The sequence below is a fragment of the Squalius cephalus genome, assembly GCF_949319135.1.
Source record: "Squalius cephalus genome assembly, chromosome: 10".
Lineage (NCBI taxonomy): Eukaryota > Metazoa > Chordata > Actinopteri > Cypriniformes > Leuciscidae > Squalius > Squalius cephalus.
Window position 1 is genome coordinate 35,025,454 of NC_137131.1, and position 27,175 is coordinate 35,052,628.

Consider the following 27,175-nt stretch of genomic DNA (forward strand, 5'->3'; position numbering starts at 1 on the left):
AATAGTTTAGACCCCCTTGTTTTTGGTGTGTACTAGAATATGTTTTCATGCTTGATTGTTCAAAAAACGCATTATTTTTCACATATTTTAAATTATTACAGCTTCTCTCTCCCCAGTCTGTTTGAACGTGTCATTTTCGATGAAGTCCCTCCTTCCGAAATAAGAAATGTACTGTGATTGGTTAGCTGGCTCAGTGTGTTGAGATTGGCAACGCTTAGCGCATGTTTGGGTTATGTCACGCCCCTTCATAACCGCGAGCTCTACTTAGATGTAAATATTATTTTTAGATGTAAAAATGGTCAATTTTCAAACCATTTCGAGCCCGATTCAGACCCTGACAATGTTAACGAACAAGAGGATTGTGCTGAACAGATTTTAAACATGGACTTTGCAAGTACTGTTGTGGCAAATTCAAAGTTCTTTTTGGTTCAGGTCTCAAAGAAGTTTCTCAGAGTCGAGGCTCCAGGTCAGAAGAATTAACTTTATTGACAAGCAACAAAGTGAGAAGCCGGCTGGCCATCCGGACATCTCAAGTTACATTGGCCAGTGTTCATGTCTTATACTTTTTTCTTATCGCTAGGTGCCCAATAGGCACCCTCAAATCTATCTCTTCCCCTCTGTCACGCCTGGTGACCTTGGCACAGTTAGACATGTCTTCTCTATTGGTCAAACCTCACATAATGGTGCTTTGTTTCATACAGTATTTTGACACTCTGCATGTCTGGGTATTTTTCCATTCTCTCATCTTTTTCAGACCTATTTTTTCATGCTTGTCATTTTCATTACATCATACTTGGACATGAATCAAGGAAAATTCTCCAACAGTACGGATTTTACAGGACGTTTCAGAGTGTTTTTTTTATTTTATTTTTTATAGATATGATGTTATCCACCATTTAATCATATTTGTAGGACAAACTTTTGGACAAACTTTTTCCGGGGTGTAAAAAACAGCGACAACAACTCTTCCTTTTCTCTAAAGCAGCCCAACATGGCCTCACCCCCTTTGTTGTGTGTTGCCGGGGGCAGGGTTTATGTAAATTTTTGGGTTTCTGATGTCACCAACCCAGGAAGAAGCTCGTTGTAGTCCTTAAAAAGCTATTTCTGTAAAAGAAAATGTCTCCTTTTGCATTGAACTTTGAGCGTTGTAACTTTGCAGATGTTGTTTATGCTCAAACAGCAACATTACACACTAACTAAAGTGAAATCATAATCAAGGACCCCTTTAAGTAAGGTTAGGGCAGAGAATCAATATATTTTCCTGATTCTATTTGACAAGACACTCTGGTTGCACATATTGTTGGGCGATGCCGAAAGGCTGTAGAGGAAACTAGGCATATAATAAAAGATTGGTTGTGGAATTTTAAGAATTATCAAGTTCAAACGAAGGTCACAATTAATCAAAAAATTTATATTTTTATCCAGCCTTAGAAACACTTGTGATCACCCAAGATGGTTGTTAATTTTCTGCCATTTATGGAACAATGTGGACTGATTTGGATGACTAACCAAAACAAATGGTTTGACCTCTGTTTTGCAGGGCACAAATAGTCCCATGTTCCTCAGCAGTGTGGCTTTCTTCCAAGACTCCTACATTAACCAGCACACACAGGTCAAGCTCTCCGTGTACGATGTAAAAGATCGCTCACAAGGAACGGTGAGATACATACCACGCACATCAAATGAGAAGGTCTCTAATATAAAAAAAAAAACCCAGCTCAGACTATGCTGCTCTGTCTTTTTCCTTTTTGTCTTTTTAATACTTTTTTCTCTCTTTCCAGATGTACCTTCTTGGCTCAGCGATGTTCCCAGTGAAGGACCTTCTTCAGGAAAAGAACCACAGACTTAACTTACCTCTCAGGTGATCCAACCCATCTTTTTTAGAAGTCTAGATAGTTTGTTTGGGCAATCTCCTAAATGGTGTATCTAGAACAGTCTACTTCACTGCTGAAAACGACCACAAGCATATGCAGTTTGAACGTATCGGCATTTGTTTTCCCTTTTCCTCAGGTCAGCAGAAAACAAGCATGTGGGTAGTATTACAGTCATTGCCTGGCAACTTGAGGAGAAGAGAGAGCAGCATACACCGATCAAACATCTGCAAGACACCATCAATGGCAGGGTGAGCGTGACTATGCCCTTAATGACTCAACTATCAGCATGTTTGTATACTAGTTTGCTTATTCTGATGAGTGTTTTCGTTCATTCATGTGCCATTGCTGCAGACAGTCCTCCCCGTGGATGAGAGTCTGACAGAATCTGTGGGAGTCCGAGTGAAATACGCCTCTCTGTGGAAAGACTCCTTTCTACGATCCGGTAAGAATATCATTCACTAGAAGAATGGCTTCTTTTTCACACCCTATAAATTATCCATTGTGACGGAAATTAGGGACGTCACAGTGAGTACATTTTCACACCTTTAAATAAACTTGCGGCAACACCGGTATTAACGATAACACCGGGGGATGGGGTGGACGCTCAGGAACTGTTGCGCACCAAATCCTCCGCCATTGTCTTGTCCTGAGTTGAGATCTTAACCTTAATGCATATTTTGCCTTAACAAGTGATGAGTGACATCTTCCCCACTCTTGAAAAGCAGAGACCATCACTGGATACATGTTGCTTAATGGCTCTATGGGAAATATTGACTGAAACATTGCTGGTACTAAGAATAACATAATAGTGCATAATATTTTATTGTTGTAATAGTGCTTTTCCCAAGATCAAGGGCACTTAGTTGCATTTTTATTGACAGAAGTGAAATCCAAGGCCTGGTCATAATATCATAAATGCTCACAAATTCAGTTTTAATGCTACAGCCTTGCACAATTGATTTCTCTTAATGGTTTAATCCTGTTTCTGCATCTAAGTGTTTGGTGGCACCATGTCGCGCATGTACCGTTTTCCAACCACTGATGGGAATCATTTACAAATCCTGGAACAGATGGCTGAGAGCGTCCTGTCACTTAACATCCCACGACAGTTTGTCAAACTCTTACTGGAAGAGGATTCCTCCAGGTGTACATCATAACCTCAAACAGCATGCACACTTTGACCTTTTTAACGGTGTGTATATATAAAAGAGCAGTTCTTTACATGATTGTGTGTTGTGATGCTCGTAGAGTATGTGAGCTGGAGGAGTTGGGGGAGTTATCTCCTTGTTGGGAGAATCTCCGGCGGCAAATCGTAACGCAGTACCAGAGCATCCTTCTGACCTATCAGGATACAATCACAGACCTGCAGGACTACAAAGGTCAGTCTGCACTTTGAGATTATAGGAGCTGTTCCTGTTGTATTACTTAATTTCAGGACTTTCAGACGTTCAGTATTTAGCACATGTAAGATGTTCAAAAGAAACATATGATGATACAGTGGGGTCCAAAGATGTGAGACCACATTAATAATAATAATACATTTTATTTATAGTGCGCTTTTCTCAGACCCAAAGCGCATACAGTAAAATAAACAAATACAGCAAGAGCAATAAAAACAAAAATTGATTATGACATTGACAAATGACATTGATAGTCTGGGATTCAAAATATAATTTAAAATCTGAAAATAAAGTAGCATTTGAACATTTCAAAAAAAGAAATATAGTAAGAATCGGACCCTAAACTAAAGTATTATGGGAAAATATGGGAAACCTTATGATGCAATGCAAAACAATGATGATTAAGCGATGTACAAATAAACATTCCTCAAAAGCCTGTTGTATCATAGTTGACTAACATTATAACATGATTTTTCTAAATGATGTAATGATAATCAAGTAAACTTAAGTTGATTCAGTCCAGTTCATCTTCAAATATAACTTACAATATAACATTTATTAATGCATTTATTTTACACTAATTTGTAAAGATTTCATGTGTGCCACGACCTGAACGTGGACATTTTTATAATGTTACTAAAAGCCATTTTACTATCTTAAAAGGTATCAACTATCAAACATGTAGTAGATTGTGTCCAACTGGTTTTTCAGCAGTTTTAATCATGTTGATAATTTAGAGGCCTTAGAAATTCAAGTATTAAACATGAGGCGTTATAGGGTTAAACTTAATGACCCAGAATTCTGTGAAAGATTCTCCAGTGACCAGGAAGACTAATAATAGTAGACATGTCTACCTCCCTATTTGAATGATTGAGGGGTATCAGGAGATTTATTTTCTATCTGTCTGTCTCTTACAGGTCCATCATTTAAAGCCAGTAATCTGAAAGCAGAAAGGAAGTTGGAATTTATGCCCACCAACCTCCATGTGCAAAGAATGAGGGTTCAGGATGAGTCTGGCTGTGGTTAGATCTCTTTCTTTCATTCTGTTTACTTATTTCATTAGTCATCCCATTCCTCTTTTCTTTGTTTCCCTTCGTTTGAAAGGTTTTTGTTACTGCTCTATATATTCCTGTCCAGTCTAGTATATGTGCTCTTCACTGTGTTAATCCCACCAGGCAGTAGGTGTATATATTTAGAGCACTTAGCACATGTAAATAGTCTCTCGTACAGAAGTTTTCATGCACTCAACACAAACACACACTCTTTTAGTTTTGACCCCCAGTCTTAAAATTATTCTTCCCAGGCTATAGTGCGAAGTTTAAAAAAAAAAAAATGTAGAACGAGAATTGTAGCATTTCATCTGTCTCAAGTAAAGCTAGAAAAAATAATAATCAGTATTAATTGATAAAAGCAGAGACAATTCATCACTGGAATGAGCAGTAGTGTATGTAAGCCTACAACTTAATTTTTTTGTAATTGCGTCATAATATCAGTGTTTTTGTATTTCACAATTGTGACTTTATATCTCGCAATGTGACTATATATGACGCACTGCAACTTCTCATAACTTTTTGTCACATTATTTCAACTTACCATGGAATGCAACTTTTTATATCGCAGAGCAATATTATGTCTCATATTTGCAACTTCTTATGTTACATGCAACTTTATATTTCACAATGCGATTTTTTTTCTTGTAATTGCACATTTTTTTCTCAGAGTGCAACTTTATATCTTTATAATTCTAATTATACATTAAGAACTTGTTGTTCATCGGTATTTCTTAGTACTTATGTAACACAGTAACATGACTGTTTATTTTAAGTGTAACACAGAGACAGCGCTCATAAAGATAATAAACGATATTCGTTTAAATACTGATACAGGCAAAACAATTCTGGTACTACTCGACCTCAGTGCTGCATTTGACACTGTCGATCATAACATACTTCTTGACAGGCTGGAAAACTGGGTGGGGCTTTCTGGGATGGTCCTAAAATGGTTCAAGTCATACTTAGAAGGGAGAGATTATTATGTGAGTATAGGAGACCATAAGTCTGAATGGACATCCATGACATGCAGAGTCCCTCAAGGCTCAATTCTTGCGCCGCTCCTGTTCAACCTGTACATGCTCCCACTGAGCCAAATAATGAAAAAGAACCAAATTGCTTACCACAGCTATGCAGACGACACACAGATCTACTTAGCCCTATCCCCTAATGATTACAGCCCCATTGACTCCCTGTGCCAATGCATTGATGAAGTAAACTGTTGGATGTGCCAAAACTTTCTTCAGTTAAACAAAGACAAAACTGAAGTCATTGCGTTTGGAAACAAAGATGAAGTTCTCAAGGTGAACGCATACCTTGACGCTAGGGGTCAAACAACTAAAAATCAAGTCAGGAATCTCGGTGTGATTCTGGAGTCAGACCTTAGTTTCACTAGTCATGTCAAAGCAATAGCTAAATCAGCATACTGTCATCTCAAAAATATTGCAAGAATTAGATGCTTTGTTTCCAGACAAGACAAGAAAAACTTGTTCATGCTTTCGTCACCAGCAGGGTGGATTATTGTAATGAACTCCTCACTGGCCTTCCCAAAAAGACCATAAGACAGTTGCAGCTCATACAGAACGCTGAGCAGAACCAGAACATATGAACACATCACACCAGTCCTCAGATCTTTACATTGGCTCCCAGTTACATTTAGGATTGATTTTAAAGTATTATTACTGGTATATAAATCACTCAATGGCCTATGACCTCAATACATTGCAGATATGAATCTATGAATCACTGAATCTAAACCCAACAGATCACTCAGATCATTCGGATCACATCAGCTAGAAATACCAAGGGTTCACTTTAAGCATGGTGAGTCCGCTTTTAGCTATTATGCCAGTCGCAGCTGGAACCAGCTTCCAGAAGAGATCAGATGTGCTCCTACCGTAGTCAAATTCAAATCCAGACTCAAAACACATCTGTTTAGCTGTGCATTTACTGAATGAGCACTGTGCCACTGTGCGTCCGACTGATTACACTGTATTTTATTTCTGCATCCTCCTTTTGATTATAAACTCAAATGGCACTGAAAATATAAATTACTTAAGTGGAGAAATTGAGAGATGAAACCATGCTCATGACCTGGGTCTGTGGTGGAGTAGTGAGTTTGATGTGTCAATTAAACTCGAGGTTCTGTGGGGTGCGGACTGGATCGACTCCATTCCTAGAGCTTCCGAACAAATGTGTTTTTTTGGGGGTGCGGACTGATGGGGCTCCTCCTGTCCGATTTTAGGGAAAAATCGGGTCTATTGGAGACATCAAATAGATTGTTTAGGCGTGTCGAAAGATCACCACAAACACAGTACAATCCACATGGGATAATCTCACAGTATAACAAGCAGCTGTACAAAATATGATAAACCAGTGTTTTGCCAGTGTATCTCTTTTAATTATAACTGTCTAAATTGTTAGGTACCTGAGGGGGATTTACTCATGATGGGAACACTGTAGTAAGGAGATTCTAGTCCAGATTAATATGGGGACAGGTCTGGTGGGTTTAGTTAATCCACGGTATCGTAGTGGGGAAAACCCCGAGGGTCTGCAGGATCAAATTTGTGAGCAAGTTGTGAGTGCTCACCTTTTTCAATTGAGGTGAAAATTGCTCTCTCTAGAGACGTCTAGAGTTATATAGGTGCGCCGAGGGAAAAACCACAGAAAAGACTGACCATCATGGGAAAATCTCAGAGAATCTATTGTACGTCTGACTGACTGCACTGTATTCTTCCTTTTGATTCTAAACTGAACTCAAATGGCACTGAGAATTGGGTAAGAGAGAGACATAAACCACTTAATTGGGGAAATTGAAAGATGCAAAATAAGATACACCGGTGTTTTGCCAGATGAGAAGTTTATTGTATGTACTGTATCATCTTTTTACTACTTTAATTCATTTTACTCTAATTCATTCCTTTTATAACTCTTTAAATTTCCCTAGCTTTTATTTTGTGCTTATTTTCTATGCAAAGCACTTTGAATTGCCATAGTGTGAAATTTTAATTCCTTTCTATGTAAAGCATTTTGAATAACTGTTTTAATTTTCATTGCTTTTATTTTGTGATTATTTTTATTCCTTTCTATGTAAAGCACTTTGAATTGCCATAGTGTATGAAATGTGCTATATAAATAAACTTACCTTGCCTTGCCTAACATGAAATGGATGTGTGTGTTTGTGTTTCTAGATCACACCTATGATTTGGTGACGATTGGGGCCCCTGCAGCTCACTGCCAGGGCTTCAAAAACGGTGGATTGCGGAAACTCCTACAGAAATTTGAGGAGGCAAAGAAAGTGTAAGTTAGGTTTTACACTGCCTGGTTTTGAAAAAATGCAAATTGAGTGTAGTGTACGTGTGTGTTCGAAAGTACAGTGAGGAAAATAAGTATTTGAACACCCTGCTATTTTGCAAGTTCTCCCACTTAGAAATCATGGAGGGGTCTGAAATTGTCATCGTATGTGCATGTCCACTGTGAGAGACATAATCTAAAAAAAAAAAATCCAGAAATCACAATGTATGATTTTTTTAAACTATTTATTTGTATGATACAGCTGCAAATAAGTATTTGAACACCTGAGAAAATCAATGTTAATATTTGGTACAGTAGCCTTTGTTTGCAATTACAGAGGTCAAACGTTTCCTGTAGTTTTTCACCAGGTTTGCACACACTGCAGGAGGGATTTTGGCCCACTCCTCCACACAGATCTTCTCTAGATCAGTCAAGTTTCTGGGCTGTCGCTGAGAAACACGGAGTTTGAGCTCCATCCAAAGATTCTCTAATGGGTTTAGGTCTGGAGACTGGCTAGGCCACGCCAGAACCTTGATATGCTTCTTACAGAGCCACTCCTTGGTTATCCTGGCTGTGTGCTTCGGGTCATTGTCATGTTGGAAGACCCAGCCTCTACCCATCTTCAATGCTCTAACTGAGGGAAGGAGGTTGTTACCCAAAATCTCGCAATACATGGCCCCGGTCATCCTCTCCTTAATACAGTGCAGTCGCCCTGTCCCATGTGCAGAAAAACACCCCCAAAGCATGATGCTACCACCCCCATGCTTCACAGTAAGGATGGTGTTCTTGGGATGGTACTCATCATTCTTCTTCCTCCAAACACGTTTATGACCAAAAAGTTCTATTTTGGTCTCATCTGACCACATGACTTTCTCCCATGACTCCTCTGGATCATCCAAATGGTCATTGGCAAACTTAAGACGGGCCTTGACATTTGCTGGTTTAAGCAGGGGAACCTTCCGTGCCATGCATGATTTCAAACCATGACGTCTTAGTGTATTACCATACAGTAACCTTGGAAACGGTGGTCCCAGCTCTTTTCAGGTCATTGACCAGCTCCTCCCGTGTAGTTCTGGGCTGATTTCTCACCTTTCTTAGGATCATTGAGACCCCACGAGGTGAGATCTTGCATGGAGCCCCAGTCCGAGGGAGATTGACAGTCATGTTTAGCTTCTTCTATTTTCTAATGATTGCTCCAACAGTGGACCTTTTTTCACCAAGCTGCTTGGCAATTTCCCCGTAGCCCTTTCCAGCCTTGTGGAGGTGTACAATTTTGTCTCTAGTGTCTTTGGACAGCTCTTTGGTCTTGGCCATGTTAGTAGTTGGATTCTTACTGATTGTATGGGGTGGACAGGTGTCTTTATGCAGCTAACGACCTCAAACAGGTGCATCTAATTTAGGATAATAAATGGAGTGAAGGTGGACATTTTAAAGGCAGACTAACAGGGGTTTGAGGGTCAGAATTCTAGCTGATAGACAGGTGTTCAAATACTTATTTGCAGCTGTGTCATACAAATAAATAGCTAAAAAATCATATATTGTGATTTCTGGATTTTTTTTTTTAGATTATGTCTCTCACAGTGGACATGCACCTACAATGACAATTTCAGACCCCTCCATGATTTCCAAGTGGGAGAACTTGCAAAATAGCAGGGTGTTCAAATACTTATTTTCCTCACTGTACGTGCATGTGTTGCATGTAAAGGAAGAGCTATCATGTGGATTTTTGCTGTAATGGCCTAAGGCACAGACAGCAGTTTAGTTTCCATATACCTTTTTGCTAATCAGCCATCTGGTAGTTTCACATAACTAGATTTTATCTATTTCCTTTATGCAGTAATATGTGTACAAGAAAAAAAAAAGTGTGATGCTTCACTCATTAAGGATAAAACATTTCAAAAGCATCTTACTGAGATAGCATGTAAGAACATTTAAAGGGGACCTAATATGTTTTTTATTTATTTTACCTTTCCTTTAGTGTGTAATATAACTGTTTGTACAAGTAAACAATCTGGTCCTTGAAGGCCAAAGGCAAGACATTATTACATGGACATCCAAAGGCAGAGGAATTGAAGAAAATTAAAATTAATTTTTAACACTATTCCCCAGCAGTACATCCACAACCAATTGTTGTGTTCTCACCACAAAAAATATAAAATATAAAATTACTACTGTGTCCTGCACAAGTCACACCACTTGCAAAGGTGGTTTGAGTCGATCAGCTTGTTCTTCTTAACTGTCATTATCAGAATTGGGCTCAAACTGATGCTATACTTAGTGAACTGTAGTTACAGTAATATTTACAGTGTCTGTAAATACTTTTCGGAAGAATGATTTTAAAGAAACCAAAACTAAAACAGAGCAGTCAGACAGAGTGTGAAAGCAGGTGATGCAATAACGTAAATTATAAAACAAAATAGTTTTTGAACATTAAATCATGTAACCCTGTTCTAATAGAGCCCCTGAACAAAATTATGAACTTGTAAATGTGCATAATAGGGGCCCTTTAAAATCACACTAGAGTTTTGCTAGCTTTATCATTTCATTTCGCACAAACTATTGTATTTATTATAACTGTATTTTCCCTTTAATAATGTAGAATGGATATTCTATTTTCAAAATCATTGCTTTCATTAGTATATATCACCATCCCTGGGCTGCTTTTGGTTATGTGTTGGTTTGCTAATGTTACGTTAGTAGCAGTTTTCTTTTAAGATACGCTCTTAGTTTATTTTTCATATGTTTTAATTGCATTTTTGCTTTCTAATCAGCATTTATGAAGAGGAATGGTGAGTTTGTTGGAACTTTATTTTTATTTGTTTGTTTGTGGTTTGTTAGCATTTTATGCATGACATCTCTGATCCAAAACCTAGTGAGCTGCAGTGATATAAACAGAGCTTCTCTAATGTATTGTGGGAATGCCCTCAATGATGCCTTAAAATTTGTATAAACAACATAAAACTATGTTTTGAAACGGCCTTCATGCGATGAGCACCTATGATGCCTAGACTGCCTCACTCTGTTTTGGAACAGAATTATATTCATTATTCTGTGATTTCATCATCCTTTCTCTGTGGTCGCAACAAAAGAGTAATAGCAGTGTGTGTGTGTGTTGGAATAAAGTTGTTCAGATAATTGTCTTTTGTTGAGCACACACATATATAAATGTGCTTCCTGTTTGATCTTTCCTTGTCAGTCAGAATCTCAGGTCAGTTATTTTTCTAGGCTGATTTACTGCAATAACTGGGGAAATTTCACTTAGAAATGTCCAGGTCCCCATATTTCATACCCAAAACAAAAAGAAAATGTATTTTGCATGAAGACATTTAATCCTATTTTAGGGTCTTTTTGATTATTATTTTTTTCATTGTGACAAAATGTTCATGGAAATGCGACACATTTCCCCCCAAAGTTACAATTAATAAATCTCATTCTCGGCTTAAATTAAGTGCAGTACCACAGTGTCATGTGTCAATAATAAAGATTCTTTTTGACATATTTTGCAGGGACAGTTCCCTAAAAACAGATTTTATGCAAAATGTAATGTCTTATATATTACATTTAAAACAGAGGTGGAATATGTCCCATTTCTTTACAGGTTTGGGAGATTCACCCAACCACATATGTTTCTCAAAATGATGCTGTCCGCTCAATGATGATGTACAAACACACTCAACTGTTGCTGTACCCTGTAATGCACAGAAGCACTAACAGTTCTGCCATTCAAAGGACCGATGGCACTAATCTCCTCTTTGCTCTGAAAAATCATGATTGAGGACCTGAAGTGTCTGGTGCCTGTCAAAGTCTCTAGAGCGTCACTGTTTGAATGAAATGCACAATCATTATCTGTCTGTTGTTGTGCACTAATGTCCATGTGTGTGTTTATTGCTTGCATGGTGTGTAAGTAATCAAGCTCTCTCTGGTCCAGCAGCAGTGCTCTGTCTAGCTCCCAGTCCATCGTCTACATCCCTCAGGATATTGTCCGTGCCAAAGAGATCATTTCCCATATCAACACACTCAAGACTCAGGTCAGCTACTACGCTGAACGCCTGTCTCGCGCCGCTAAAGAACGCTCCGCTAACGGCATGGAGAGAACCCTCGCCATCTTAGCGGATAAGGTGGGTGTCGGAGTAAATATAGCTCCTGCCCATTTAGTGCTACTTTTAGATCCATTTGAAGTTACAAATTACCATATTTATTTTTCTATCTTGTCCCCAGTATATGGTCTGTGGCTGATACTATAACCTCTTTTTCTCTTTCACTTTCAGACACGACAGCTGGTGATGGTGTGTGACTGTAAACTGCTGGCGTCTGCAGTGCAGGCTCTGAACGCGGCTAGACCCGAGTACATAGCCTCTAAAAACTCACCCTCTGCTGACTCAGAGCAGGTGGTGCTGAGGAATGATCAGGACACACTGCTGGCCAAATGGAGCGGCAGGAACAGTCGTTCATCCCTCCACGTTGACTGGCACGAGGAAGAGTGGGTAAGAAAGCTTTAGAGGCCTGTTCACAGCAAATCCATTGAAACTAAACTATAACACATCTAACTGTAACTGAAGTTTAAAGGGCACCTATTATGCCCCTTTTTACAAGATGTAATATTGGTCTTGGGTGTCCCCAGAATGTATTTGTGAAGTTTCAGCACAAAATACCCCACAGTTAATTCATTATAACCATTTGAAAATTTTTGGGGCCTGTTTTAAAAAGAGCTGTTTTGGTGTGTACCACCTTAAATGTAAATGAGCTGCATATCCCCGCCCTGCTGGACCTAGATGATGAAGAGACTCCGGCAGAAGAAACACGAATGAGAATGGACCAAGACGTCTCGGAATGGTTATTTGATTCATTTATGTACTTAATATAGAGTTTTAATCGCATCCCCTTTGTAATTATGGATGTGCAACACACACACACACACACATTATGATAACTTTCGCACAATTTTTTGAAACTACACACACACAAATACTGTGATAACGTTTGCTAAGTAGAAACTAAATTATATTTATGCGAGGGGTGCTGTTGCGTCATGTTGACATTACTTGTACAGGTGCTTATGTGGCAAATGTGAGAAGATGGCTACAGAACCAGAAAACATATGCTGCAGGGAGATAGACGTTTATATACTTTCTATGGAGATAGAGCATGTATTAATTTATTTACATTTGTAATTGCTGCAAAAAATAATACGTGACATAAAACTGTCTGACGTTGTTTGTTGAGACATCCTATGGCATCCTTTGACGACGACAATAGCTTTAGACGCATTTGTTGATGAACTGACATCGATTGAAATGACTATTTGCTCAAAAATCATAAAATACACTTACTTCTTCTGGAGGTGACGTTGGATCGCGAACAGTAGGCAACGATCCACACTTGAGGATTAACTTTGACCCTCGTTCACTTAACAGTCAGTCAGAAAATGATTCGCGCAAACATAAACGTATTTAGGAAGTTTAAGTGGCGCCTTTTCTTCATAAATAAAATCCATCCGCTGTGTTTTCAGTGGCTCTGATGTCAGTGAAGACTACTATGTCCATTCTTACATCCCAAAACAGAACACCGGCTGTCGTTGAAACAATGGCGATGGTGTACAGATCACCGAGGGCGGGGTAACCACAGTGTCAATCAAACCACGTCGGTGGGGCTTGCGCAATTCTACGTCACAGTGAGGAAAATCTAGAACAGCTCGTTCTGAGACAGTGCTTATGATTTATTGAGATTGTAAAAAAACCACTGGGTGGATTTTTATCATTCTAGGGTGGTTTTGTTCACACACTGCCAACACACATTTATGTTCAAACACCATGTAAAAGTGAATTTTGCATAATAGGTGCCCTTTAAAATATTTGCGAACAATATTTACACTTTCGTTGTTTTTGGATTTTCACCATTCTCTGACAGGGGTTTGGTTACCTGATTTAAAGTTGATGTAAATGTGCTCAGATCTAGTGTAAATGAACACATTTAAACTAACATTCAAAAGTTTGGGGCTGACATTTTTTTAAATGTTTTTTGAAGAAGTATCTTATACCAACCAAGGTAAAAAAAAAAAATCCTTAAAAATACAGTTAAAAATATTAATATTGTGAAATATCTGTACAATTTTAATGTTTTCTATTTTAATATATTTTAAAATTTAATTTATTCCTCTGATGGCAAAGCTGAATTACTCTTCAGTCTTCAGTGTCACATGATCCTTCAGAAATCATTCTAAAATGCTGATTTGGTACTCAATAAACATTTCTTATTATTATTTTTGAAAACAGTTGTTCTGCTTAATTATTATTTTTGTGGACATTATTACGATTAAATGATTTCAGTGTTTAAAATTAATTTTATTGTAACAAAGTAAAAGTTGTACTGTTACTTTTGATGTATTAATGTGTCCTTGCTGAATACTTTTTTTTTTTTTACCTCTTACTGACCCCAAACTTTTGAACGGTATGTTACAGCCGCTGAGTTACAATATTCAGGTTCACTCAATATTGATTTCAAACCCAGAAGAAAATTTTGCATAAAAGCCCTAAATTAACTCTTTTCATTAAAACAATATTTTTTATAATATAACTGTATTGTTAATAATAAATAAAAAATAAATTAAATTAAATTCATGCTTCATTGTCTTGCATCACATACAGCACAACACATACACAACATTAAACATCTTGTTTAATTTACAAATTCAGCCTCTCTTCAGAATAAAAAAAAAAAAATAATAACAATGGATTATCATAGTATAGTTAGTATAATTCACTCATTGTGCAGGAATTTGTATAACTTTTTTGAAATGTTGGAAACACTTTATTTTACAGTATCTTTGAACATGTAGTTACTATAATAATAATAATAATAATAATAATAATAATAACTATAAATTATGCAATAATTACATGCAACTAACCCTAACCCTGTACCCAGCAAACACATTTACATTGTGGCAACGTCTGTGGCACGTTGCATTTCTGCTATGGCAACGTCACTGTCTACGTGCTCGCAACATTGTAACAACGTAGAATTGTAAGACGCGACAGGACTGTAGCAACGTTGTTGCGCGACATTCAGCAACTGAGAGACGACGTTCTGACAATATTTTAATATGCTGCTATATCCCCCATTTAGCATTTTGTTAGATAATTATATACTTTTTATAGTTTATTGTTTATCTATATTATTATTTAATGGGGCTATCAACACCTGCAAGTGTACACTTTGAAAAGTAAAAGTGCAATTTGCACTTCCAAAAGTAATACATTTGTGAAAAAAGAAATAAACGAATATGCACATTTATTTTAAGTATAATAAATAAAACATAAAAAGCAAAGGCAGATCAGAACATTTAATGAACAAAACCAGGTCTGCATGGCAGACAGTAGTCGAAAACCGGCCGATAAAGGTCGGTAACCGGGGAAACATCCACAAATCCAGAGGAGCAAAGAAACGAATGAGATAGCAGAGAAATCAAATGACAAACTAAACAGTGCAAGCGAGGCTACATTAATCACATTAGAAATTAAAGTTGTAGGTTGTGTTTGATAGCTGAGGAAGGCTAAATTAAACGCAATGCTCACGTATCCTTGCTCGATGATGAATGAGAACACAATGAGCCCAACAGGTGGTTGGAATTTAAAAGGCTGATTTACGTGCTTCAGGGCAGTGACGAGTACATTATGTAGTCCAGTGGTTGTCAAGACATCCTAGGCACAACCTTAAGCAATGGCTCTGAACGGTGGTTTAATGTCAACATTGTGACAACGCTGTAACAACCTTCACCACACAACGTATTTATAGCAACCTTTTGGCCATGTTGATAAAACGTTGTTAGAAGGTTGGCTACGTTGTGCCAACGTTCTGTGTTTGCTGGGTAGTAAGTAGTACATGTTGTTCATTAATATTACTTGAATATAGTTACACTGTAACAAGGACATCTCAAAATAGTGTAACCAAAAGTTTTTGTCCATGTTTTTGTGCCCAAAATTCGCAATTTGTACAAATAGTTTGTTTGTTACAGGAAAAGGTGTGGGGGAATGTTGACAAAAGTCTGGAGTGTATAATCCAGCGAGTGGACAAACTGCTGCAGAGGGAGCGTTTGAACAGCAGCAGCAGCAGTGAGGACATGTTCCAGGCTGACCAGCAGGGCGGCGGCGGCGCCAGTAAGAAAGGTAATGGGAAAACGAAAGCCTTCTGGATCAACCCTGTCTGCATGGAAGAGTCTTCCTCATCCCCTGAACCACAACAGCAGTCACCTTCACCATCATCATCACCACCTTCATCCTCAGCACCCGATCTGAACCCTGCATGCCCCGTTAATGCAGAAATGCATGCCTGTAGGTGCCGTTCACTATCTCGTTCACATCTCTCTCTCTCTCTCTCTCTCTCTCTCTCTCTCTCTCTCTCTCTCTCTCTGTCTAGTAGGCAGAGTCAATTTCATTTGTTTTTCTGCCTTTCTGCACTCAGCGTCACATTCCCTGCTGCTTGTTTATTGCATCTACATGGTAGTACAAACACTACCACATGTACATACTTATCTCTTTTATCTAGTTATCACCCTTACCCATCACCCTGTATCCATTTCTCAAACACCCTGTTACCTGTTTATCTTCAGACAGGTTTGAATGCTGCCATAGCAACAAGCTTTTAAATAGTTTTTGCTTGTATGGTTGTGGCTTAAATTTCTTCTCCCACTGTTTCTAATCCATCTTTTTTATTTATTTTTTTACCTTTGTATCTATGGTTCATCATTGTGTATGTTGTCTGATTTTAAAGAGTCTTGAAATATGTGTATATTTGTTTATCTGTTTTCATGCATCAGTTCCAAAACAAGCAATGTTATTGAATGGAAAAACTGACATCCAAGTGGATTCAATGCCACACTTTATGTTAATGAGTGTGTGTTGACTCCGTGTGACTCTCTGTTGATGTGCCATGTATCTGGAATATGTTTCTGGAACATTCTGTTGTTTGACCCAGCATATTTGCCTACTGTGAACATGTGACCGGGTGCTCTCGTTTGATTGGCTGACTGACTAACACGCTCACAGGCTGTCTGTCTGGTGCTGGCTGTCTGTGCCAGTTAGTCACTTGGCAGTGCCAGCATGCTGTGATTTACAGTAGTCTTACTCTTTTGCATTATATAATGACTATGAAATCACTAGTTTGCTAGGCAGCTGTTAACATTACTTTATCACATATTTCTTTCTAGACAAACCTTTGCAACATTCCAATTTGCACTTGAGTTGGAAAATAGTAGTTGTTAAATCTGCTTGACTTGTTTTAACATTGTAACTGCTGTCTCAGTGTCTGTGTGAGCTGCGTTTGCTGTGCTTGTTGCACTCGCTAAATAACTGTTGCAAGTTGCACCTCCATCCCTCTAGATGGCAGCAGCAGCAGCAGCGGAGAGGAGAGTTACCCAGGTAAGAGCCCACCCCCCTCCCTTAAGCTTATGCGCTTATGCTAAATAGGTGTTCACTTTTATGTCACATCTGTTGTCTTTCATTCTTGTTAAATGTAAAACTGTCATTGCTGTTGCGTCCATGTTTATTTTAAAGGCCCCGTGAATTGGCCTGTTGAACACAGTTTTCCTCTTGTGATATTTTTGATTGAAAAGGAAGTCCTGTCGGGACATCTTTTTTTTTTGTATAAACTAAACACCATTGGCTATCAACATGTCAAGGCTTCATTCACTCTGATGTGAAGCATATTTAGTCTAGTAGTGTTTTTATTATAATTTAGTAGGGGTGGGTGGAGCGTTCCAGTTCTAGAAAGCATATGATTAGACTAAATTCTGCTTTTTGGGTCTGTACTCCTGGAAGAGAGGGATTGTAAATTGTAAAGGCATATGTCTACTAAAAATTTGTTAGTGGATACAATTAACTTAAAGGGATATGTCATCCAAAATATGAAAATCAGTTACTCACACTCATGTTGCTCCATAAGACTTTCATTCGTCTTTGCAGCACAAATGAAGATATTTTTTAATAAAACTTAAGAGATTTCTGTCCCTCCATTGAAAGTCTATTCCCCTAAAATTTTGATGCTTCAGAAAGTAAAAATAAATCCATATGAATCAAGCAGTTCAATCCAAGTCTTCTGAAAAGACACGATTGCTTTATATGATGAGCAGATTTAATTAAGGCTTTTATTCACATATAAACATTGATCAATGCTCATACATAGAGCATATAAAATATGGTAAATGTAAACTAAAACGTACTTGACTCAAGCAAGCATGTTTGAGCTTCAATTTACCATTTATTTGATGAGCCCTATGTATGTGTTATGATCAATGTTTATATGTGAATTATTTAAAAAAAAAAAAAATATATATATATATATATATATATATATATGCTCATCATAAACAGATCATGTGGATTACTTTTACAATGTCTCTTAACTTTCTGAAGCTTAACAATTTGGTGGAATAAACTTTCAATGGAGAGACAGAAATCTTTTAGGTTTCATTAAAGATATCTTCATTTGTGTTTTTAAAGATGATTGTAAGTCTTCTGAGTTTGGAACAAAATGAGGGTAAGGGAATGATGACAGCAATTTCATTTTTTGGGCTAGTAAACAGATTAAATTTTAATTTCATGGGGTCTTTAAAGTGAAACATGGGCATTTGAATATGTGATATTTGATATTAGCAGTAGATTCTGTGTGTGTCAGGTGAGTGGAGCGAGGCCCTGTATCCCCTCTTGACGACCCTGACGGAGTGTGTGGCCATGATGAGTGACAAAGCCAAGAAGTCGATGGTTTTCTTGCTGATGCAAGACAGCGCACCCACCATTGTGATGGACCTCAACCTGCAGTACCGCCGAGATGTGGTCTTCTGCCAGACGGTTAGTTCTCAATTACACACATTAGTGAACAACTCCATGGCGTTACGGGGTTGGTTCACCCAAAAATTTAAATCGTCATCAATTAATCACCCTCATGTGTCTTTCCAAATCCATAAAACTTTCAAAAGACAAATGAAGATATTTGTAATAGTCAATTTACCCAAAACTTTGACGAATCAAAAAGTTCGTAGAGTTCTAATATAAAAGAGATCCATTTGAATCGAGCAGTTTAACTCAAGTAAAGACTCAAGCAAGAACGTTCGAGCTGCTGTTTATCATATTTCATGTGCTCAATGTATGTGTGTTAATCAGGCTTTATATGTGAATAAAAGCCTAAATTAAATCCGTTCATCATATAAAGTGATCGTGTCTCTTCAGAAGACTGGATTTGTTTATGATCTCCTAATGAATGTTTTGAAGCGTCAACATTTTGGGTGAATGGACCTTCAATAGAGGGACAGAAATCTCTCAGGTTTGATAAAAAAATATCTTGTGTTTAAAAAATAAACGTCTTATGGATTTGGTTATTGAGTAAATTATGGATTTTGAGTAAATGATGACAGAATTAAAGGAGTCATAACCTAGTATTACCTTGGATACCCACGCTCTATTATAGTCTTTCGGGCCCTTCTAAAAAAGAAAAGTGGAAAAAAAATAAACACAGAGCTCCTCTGACCCTTATTTCTAAAGGCATTATTGTCTCGCGAGATCTGATGCGATATTTTGGCTGTCGTGGACGGTCATTTTAATAATGCAAATGAGGGGCGCGTTGATTGGTGGCAGGAAGGAGAAGGGTTGACACCGCAGGTAACGCTTCAGCATATCATTCCAAAATGACATCATGGCGCAAGTTTTTTCTGATTTCTCATTACTATGACTGCCATGCTCAGTTAGCGTAACTTTAAATGTAACTGCAATCTCAGTCATTTGTTGTTTGCAAAGTAGCAGCCATTCCCCATGTTTACCTCGAAGCTAATACTCCCGCTAGCATACAATAGCCGCATTAGCAGTTAGCTGCTGTTTGTTACACACAGTAGAGCAATAAAAACACAGTCTCACCGTTTCAATTGCAGGCAAGTGTCTGATTGTTGGAATGGCCCCTTTTTCCAAACGGAGCTTCGATGCCAACTTCGCCTGATATTGCCCCAAATTTGTGAACGATTCCGGCGTAAAATGATTAGCACAGACACCTAACGTTAAACCAGTGGGAAGGGTTGTAGGAACCGCGTCATTAAAAATGAATTTAATCCACTGGTCCCTGACAGCTTGGTCCGTTCTTGAGAGAGAAAACACATTTACATGTTGATTCTGGCAGTCAACAACAGAGCAACTCAAGTGCACTACGTTTCTGCATCTTTCGCGACTGAATATGAGGGGGAGAGGGGCAGGGCGGGCTTCCTGCAACATAGGTCTGCGGTGTCCATATATGGTATATCCTGCCCCGTCTTGACGTCAAGTCGGGGCAGAAATTAAAATCTCATATTTGAGTGCGCGTGCACTTGGGCTGTTTTACGAACCCAGGGGTAAACAAACGCTTCACTTTTAAATATCGGCTTCCCGGCCAGTGTATAATCGTTAGGCAATCATAACATACATTGATTCTCGTGGAAAAGTGAAAATTACAGGTTATGACTCCTTTAAAATTTTTATAGTGAACTTACCCTTAACCGGTTTTAAGATAGCCTTGCATTAATAAAGTATCATCATAAAAAAACATCATCCCTAACCTGAATTTTGTTACCTTTTCCATTGAGTTTTCATTTTCACAGACTTTCTATAAAATTACCGTTCATACAGGTTTAAAATGACATAATGAAGATTAAATAATTTTGGGAGAGCTATTCCTTTAAACCCATTTTTCTGTCATTTTCTGACACGTCTTCTTGCTCTCTGTTTTTTTGTTTCTCTTTAGCTCACAGCACTAATTTGTGGCTTCATCATCAAACTGAGGAACTGTCTCCGTGACGACGGTTTCCTGAGACAGCTTTACACCATCGGTCTGCTCGCTCAGTTCGAGTGTCTATTAAGCACTTACGGTAAACACACACTTACGCACATGCAGCATGTCCATACTTTGCTCCTGAATACACAGTGACCACTAAGTAAACTCATTATTTCTATGTGAGTGAAGCGTTCTGTTTTGAATCACATTGCATTGGGTACAGTAATTTTGCCCTGGTGTGTGTGTGTGTATCACAGGAGAGGAGTTGGCCATGTTAGAGGACATGAGCATAGGAATAATGGACCTTCGGAACGTTACGTTCAAGGTGACGCAGGCCATCTCTACCTCTTCCCCCGACATGCTGCCGGTGATCACAGGAAATCGAGACGGGTTCAACGTTCGCATCCCGCTCCCAGGTAGCATGTTTGATGCATTGCCAAGGGAGATCCAGAACGGCATGCTGCTGCGGGTACAGCCGGTGCTGTTCAACGTGGGCATCAACGAGCAGCAAACGCTCGCCGAGAAGTGAGTCTTGATTATGTAAAACAGCCCTCAGGAATGCTTGCATAACATCAACAAATAACATTATACCATAATTGTTTTATCTGATCTCTTTTTCAGTTTGGCTTACACTTGTGATTATTATATATCTATTTTGAAAATATCTAAGGGGACATCAAATTGTTTTGTGTTGTAGATTTGGAGACACATCACTTCAGGAGTTCATCAACGGGGAGAGCCTGGCGCGTCTTAACTCTTACTACCAGCAGTTCAAGGAGGTTTTACCAGAGGACTGTAAGTTAGCGCTCTCTCTCATGTTCTGTTTTTCTCTCTCTACATATCAAAAAGAAATAATAGCAAGATTTGAATTACACAAGTCACTCTAGTTTTAATTTTCTGTCTCTCTCAGGTCTTCCTCGCTCTCGTAGTCAGACGTGTGTCCCAGAGCTGTTGCGGTTCCTTGGTCAAAATGTTCATGCCAGGAAAAATAAAAATGTAGACATCTTGTGGCAGGCTGCAGAGGTAACAATTCCCCTACTTATTAAAGGGTGAAATAACTCAAATGGGTCTAGTAAAAGAGTGTGTTTCAGCAATTCTTTGAATATATATTATATATAAAATACATTTCAGTGTTTCTCATAAAAGAAACATTTACCACCCATAGTTTTCTTGTCTGAAATGCAGTACAGTCCATATTTAAGTACAAAAACATAAGTTTTTCTAACAACAGAATTCTTGGTGAAAAACTACATTATGCATGATGCAGCACAGAAAATTACACCAATCAGAAAGTCAAAAAAGCAAAACGTGCCAAAATAGCTCTTTAGCTTCGCCCACTCCCATGAAGCACTGCGAATGACGTCGATCTCTACGCTCTCAAAATACATAAATGTTTATATATATATATATATATATATATATATATATATATATATATATGCATATATGCATATATATATTTGCATATATGCATATATATATGCATATTTTGCTTTTTTTTATATGCTTTTATATGCATAATATGCTTTTTTTTTTTTTTTTTTTTGCTTCAAATCAAAGTTTGTAGTGTTGTGATTCACCTCTTTGCTGATTGGCTTGGTTCATGGCTCTCTTTAATGAAACAACTCTTTAATGAAGACTTATTTTAAAATTCTTATGGGAAAAATTAATGAAAAAAATTATTCCAGGACCAGCACTGTTGAAAATGGGGGTGGGAACTTTTGCATTCTATAATTGATCGTGTAGTTGAGCTACATCCTCTGTTTTTCGGCACAAGCACACATTAGTAAGGTCAATTGTAGTGTGATTTTACTAAAATTAGATAGTTTACATGACAATTTAATAAAAACATTGTTTAAGTCCAGCTAAAATGTAACTTTTAAAATGTAGGTCGGGACATGATTTTGTCCATCAGGAATTGATTGTATCATTGCAGTTCAGGTTGCCCCGCCTTTGTGAAAAGAGATGTTGTTGCAAGGAGGGGAAGTTATTTTGATTTAAGATTATGAGGGCACAAATAAATAAATAATGATGTCCACTGATTTAGAATAAATGCTGCAATGTTTCATTAAAAAAAAAAACTTTTAAGTCTGAAACTGATTTCTTACAGTTCTGCACAGTACCAACAGAGTTTGCATTTAAGTGTTCCATTTCAACGGACACTTTAATCCTGAACTGGAGTAAGTGTAAATGTGTGGTTGACTGTAACACAATGTTTTCCCCCCTCAGATTTGCCGGCGACTGAATGGAGTGCGCTTTACCAGCTGTAAAAGTGCGAAGGATCGCACTGCTATGTCAGTGACTCTGGAGCAGTGTCTGATCCTGCAGCACGAGCACGGCATGGCCCCGCAGGTCTTCACCCAGGCCCTTGACTGCATGCGCAGGTAACACACCTGAACAACTGCCCGTTCATTAGCACTGCACGCTTTGGGGATACGCCTCTGTTTTTTCCTCTCTTTCTCTTTTCTTCCTTTCTTTCTCCTTCTGCCGCAAGAATCCCTCCAGTGCTTCATCCCTCATTGCTTGTGGCTTCTTGGTGTTTGCAGTAACATTTATTGCTTTGTGGCGTATGTGGCCTAATATGTTCATTACTTTTATATTTGCTCACTTGTTTAGGGACATAGAGTGTTTATTCCTTCCCACTCCACCTTTCCATCTTTCATCCACGCTCTACGAGAGACGTAAACACAAATAAATCGCTCCTGTAGAGTGAGGAAACTCAAACTTGAATTGGCTGATTTGTTTGGCTGTCTGCTTGCCAGATGTCCTGTGCTTTTAAATAAGAGTGTAAAACTGTCAGGTTTGTCCCATCATTTTCTCTTGTGCAATCTGAGGACAGATCTAAACAAACTTATGTTGTTGAATTAGTACTGAAAACTGTTTATCTGTCCTATGAAAACTGATGAAAGAGGCAAGATGAGCACAGGAAGGTTTTGTTAGTTTTAGAGAATCTGGGTAAACAGTCAATTGTAACACTTTACAAAAAGGGCTTAATTCATTAACATTAGTTAAAGCCTTAGGAAATTATGAACTAGCCATGGCCATTACTTTTACAGCATTTGTTAATCTAGATAATGTTACTTTCTATATACACTGCTGTTCAAAGATTTGGGAAAATTATGTTAGATTTTCTTTTTTGGAGAAAAAAATATTTATTCAGCAAGAACTAATGCACTGATCAAAAGTGACAGAGAAACCTCTTGTAAAATGATATATGTCTTCAATTTCAAAGAAATGTTCTTTTTGAACTTTCTATTATAAATATCATGATTTACACAAAAAAATTAATCAGCACCAAATTGAGCACAAATCAGCATATAAGCTATTTAAAATAATAATAGTATTTTAATATTTCACAGTATTACTGTTTTACTGTTTGTTCAAATAAATGCAACCTTGGTGAGCATAAAATACTTTTTTTATCTTCTCAACCCCTTAACAATTGAATGTTAATGTATACTACTACATTTCAATTTGTGTAAATTCTACATTTTCATATCAATAAATCATTATCATAATATATTATAATAAACTGAACAACTTTGTATTTATAAATTAACATTCACCTAGAGTAGATAAAAAATAAGTGCTGTAAAAAAAAAGTTCCTCATTGTTATTTCGTAATATTTAATTAATTAACTAATGCTAATGAATTGTATGTTAAGGTAAAGTATTACCCACAATGCACTGTGCATGATCTGCCACTGCGCTGTGCTGCTGTCTCTTGTGTGCGTGTGAGATTGAGTGATTGCAAATGCATCTCAAAGAAAGCCAGCAGTCTCTCTCTATACCTATATATTTTTATATATTATTCACAGTCGGATTTCCTTATAGATGCAGAGGCGCTGTACACAAGATTGCTTTAATGCTTACAGTCGGTTTGTTATGATGGCTCTGTTGGCCTGTTGCATGCTGATTTGCATGGCCCAGTACTGGCAGCAGCAGCAGCCCCCATACGCCCACTTCTGTCCAACATGGAGCCCGTTTCTTTACTTTAAATGGCAAAGATGCAGAACATCACTCTTAATTTTCTCTTTCTTTATTCTCTCTCCTTCCCTTCTCTGTGTCTGTATTTCTTTTCCTACTTCACGTTGTCTGTATTATGTCTTTTGGAATTACTTTTCGTTTTGCATCCATATCCGACGGATGGATTCAACTCCTTTTGTCCAACATGTCTCCACTTAATCTTCTCTTCAATGTTTCATTTCATGATTACTTTACATTAATGTTGGAACCATCTCCATGGTCACGTCACCCCATCCTATGCATGTCACCACATTGTGTTTGTCCTCTCTGGCCTTTGCCGCCGCTCCCTCCGCCCCTGCCCCTCTCTGCAGCATTGGGACCAGGGAGGGGGTAATTCAGAAGAACCTGAGCGGCTTATTGCCCGTACGTGACTTCAGGCTGGACCCCAGTCTGCTCTACTCTCTGCCCCTTCTGGCCCTGAGCCCAAACCTGCTCGTCGTCTGGGTGTTCCTCAGCATAGCCTACCTGCTGGCCAAACTCCGCTGCAGCTGAGCCTGAGACCCCCCTTTTTCATTTTACTTTCTCTCTCTCTCTCTCTCTCTCTCTCTCTGCCTCGCTCCAGCTATCTCAGCACCTCCTTTTTCTGTTTTTCACTTTTCCCTCCTGTGCGTGAGGAGCTGTTTGCGGACAACGCTGAATTCTCTCTGGTTTATTTCAGCTTTTCTCTCTAAAGGCCCCGATATACTCATGGCAAAGATCTTTTAAATTTTTTCGCTTGGGGATAAAAAGAAGATCAAAATACCTCAGCAGGTATACAGTTAGCGAACATCTCAATGCTGCTGAGAGCATGCTTTCCTCTCACTTACAAAATTAAATACACAATAGAAAATGATTGCAGTGAGAAAACAGCAGTTAAGAAAGCATCTGATTATTGTGGTTTTGGTTATGTTTGCATCAGCTCTGCAATTCGGCACTCCTGACAAGTCACGTTTATTTATATAGCACTTTATACAATGGATTGCTTCAAAGCAAGCATCTTTACAGTATCAGTCAGTATCACTTTCAATTAGAACAACAGCTTCAATACGATAAAGTGTGTTCATGTTTTTACTCGTGTCTGACCTCGACAAACTGAACAGAGGAAATGAACCAGAGAAGAATTCCACATCAAAGAAGGCGGAGCCTCAGAGCAAACATACCAATTATGTATCACGATCAAATATTAATTCGAAGGTGTTTACCAGCCAGAGTCAACTTTTCTTTGCAAAGCTTTTTCGAACTTTCGAAACCAACTTCGTTTTGACCTGACTTAGTTCTATAAGATTTTGTTGATGCCAGTTCATTCTTTGATTTCGCTTGAAGTATATCGGGGCCATAACAGCCAGTCTAGAGGTCTTAGTGTTCTTAGAGCTCTCTCTCTCTCTCTCTCTCTCTCTCTCTCTCTCTTTTTTTAAGTAATCTGGGATGACATAAGATAAAAGTTTGTATATTAATTTGTGACATATTACAAATATTCAGAATTATTTTAGAGGGTACACTGAACATATATATTTAAGACTGATTTATTTATTCAATACTAAATATTCTTATAATATAAAACTGTTTTATTTATGTTATTATAGCAAATTATTATTCAGCACATGCATATAGTGTGCTGGTGGTCCGTACAATATTTATAATAATGAGATATTGTTTCTGTAACAGTATCATGGAATTTTCCAGTGGATTTTTGTGGTCGATTTTGTCTTCCATGTATTTCTAGCTAAATGCAGAGCTAAGGCCAGGCCAAAGCTAATTTCAACAATCATCGCACTTGCTTTAGAAATGTATTGCACTTTAGGGTGTTGAGTGTGTCAATGTCTTCCCATGTTTTGCAGGAAGATAACATTTGGTTCTTTTACCATGTTTGGTCTGCACTAACCCGTTTGCAGCCTTTCCAATGAAACTGTTAAATTTGGCCATGTAAGATTGTATTTTCAGTCAGGGAGATATAAATATGCACTTGAGAATTACTTTTTTCACTGTCCGCTGACAGGAAGCTAACCGGTTTAAAAGGAATTTTGTGTAAAGGAATGTTCCAGGTTCACGCAAGTTCTGTTAAACACATCTGAGGCATGCGAACGATTACCACGGGCAATATTCACTCAATTTGTAAAAACAAACAAAACCTTCTTAACATTAATGCAGTAACAATAAAAGTCTATGGTGCAAGGCACTAACATTAAAATACGCAATTTTGAAAGTACAACGACTGCTTCTTTTTACAAATTGAGAGACGTAATCAATGTTTGCTAGATGGCGTCAGATTCATTTTAGCTTGGATTGAACCTGAAACAGTCCTTTTAAGATGTATGTGTTTAGATGACTCGATCATCCACGTGTTGCCATAAGTAAAGTGTCCTTATGCAGGACTAATGGAGAGAATGTGTTCTTTTGCCAAAACTAATCATGACGTACAGGCTGCAAATCTTCAAAATTCTTCCCTTATTTGTATGTAAATAAATATTTTATATGTAAATATTTACCTTAATGATTAGAAATTACATCATTTTAAAGGATTCCCAGTTTAATCGTGCTTCCCTCTGTGCCAAATTCGAAATGGCCTCTCTGTGCTTTGTAAAATTTGTCTGGCCACATGCCACGGTCAGTACATCTGCTGTTTACAAGTTAGCACTGCTTGAGTTTACATGCTCTAAAGAGCTTCCTGTTACAAGAACGTTATATTTAAAAGAAAAAAAAAATGTACATTTACCAGGCTTTCAACTGACCCACTAAAGAAATTGAGGGGTTCATTTGTAATGATGGT

At 38.0% G+C, this 27,175-nt stretch overlaps 1 protein-coding gene across 15 annotated transcripts in view; it reads left to right on the forward strand.

The window, feature by feature from the left end:
- Positions 1-27,175, forward strand: part of inpp4ab (inositol polyphosphate-4-phosphatase type I Ab) — a 55,828-nt gene that overhangs the window by 23,448 nt on the left and 5,205 nt on the right. Inside the window, exons 5-24 of one of the 15 annotated variants that reach the window (XM_079883346.1) lie at positions 1,541-1,657; positions 1,782-1,861; positions 2,011-2,122; positions 2,226-2,316; positions 2,871-3,018; positions 3,123-3,253; positions 4,192-4,296; positions 7,515-7,623; positions 10,389-10,406; positions 11,546-11,735; positions 11,886-12,101; positions 15,632-15,947; positions 16,995-17,033; positions 18,289-18,461; positions 20,374-20,497; positions 20,661-20,928; positions 21,101-21,198; positions 21,314-21,426; positions 22,633-22,787; positions 24,741-25,018. In XM_079883346.1, coding sequence (XP_079739472.1) covers positions 1,541-1,657; positions 1,782-1,861; positions 2,011-2,122; positions 2,226-2,316; positions 2,871-3,018; positions 3,123-3,253; positions 4,192-4,296; positions 7,515-7,623; positions 10,389-10,406; positions 11,546-11,735; positions 11,886-12,101; positions 15,632-15,947; positions 16,995-17,033; positions 18,289-18,461; positions 20,374-20,497; positions 20,661-20,928; positions 21,101-21,198; positions 21,314-21,426; positions 22,633-22,787; positions 24,741-24,921 — 2,784 coding nt within the window. In that variant the 3' untranslated portion in view covers positions 24,922-25,018. Of the gene's footprint in view, positions 1-1,540; positions 1,658-1,781; positions 1,862-2,010; positions 2,123-2,225; positions 2,317-2,870; positions 3,019-3,122; positions 3,254-4,191; positions 4,297-7,514; positions 7,624-10,388; positions 10,407-11,545; positions 11,736-11,885; positions 12,102-15,631; positions 15,948-16,994; positions 17,034-18,288; positions 18,462-20,373; positions 20,498-20,660; positions 20,929-21,100; positions 21,199-21,313; positions 21,427-22,632; positions 22,788-24,740; positions 25,019-27,175 lie in introns of those variants that run through there. The other 14 variants (XM_079883358.1, XM_079883347.1, XM_079883353.1 and 11 more) reach the window with 14 other exon arrangements.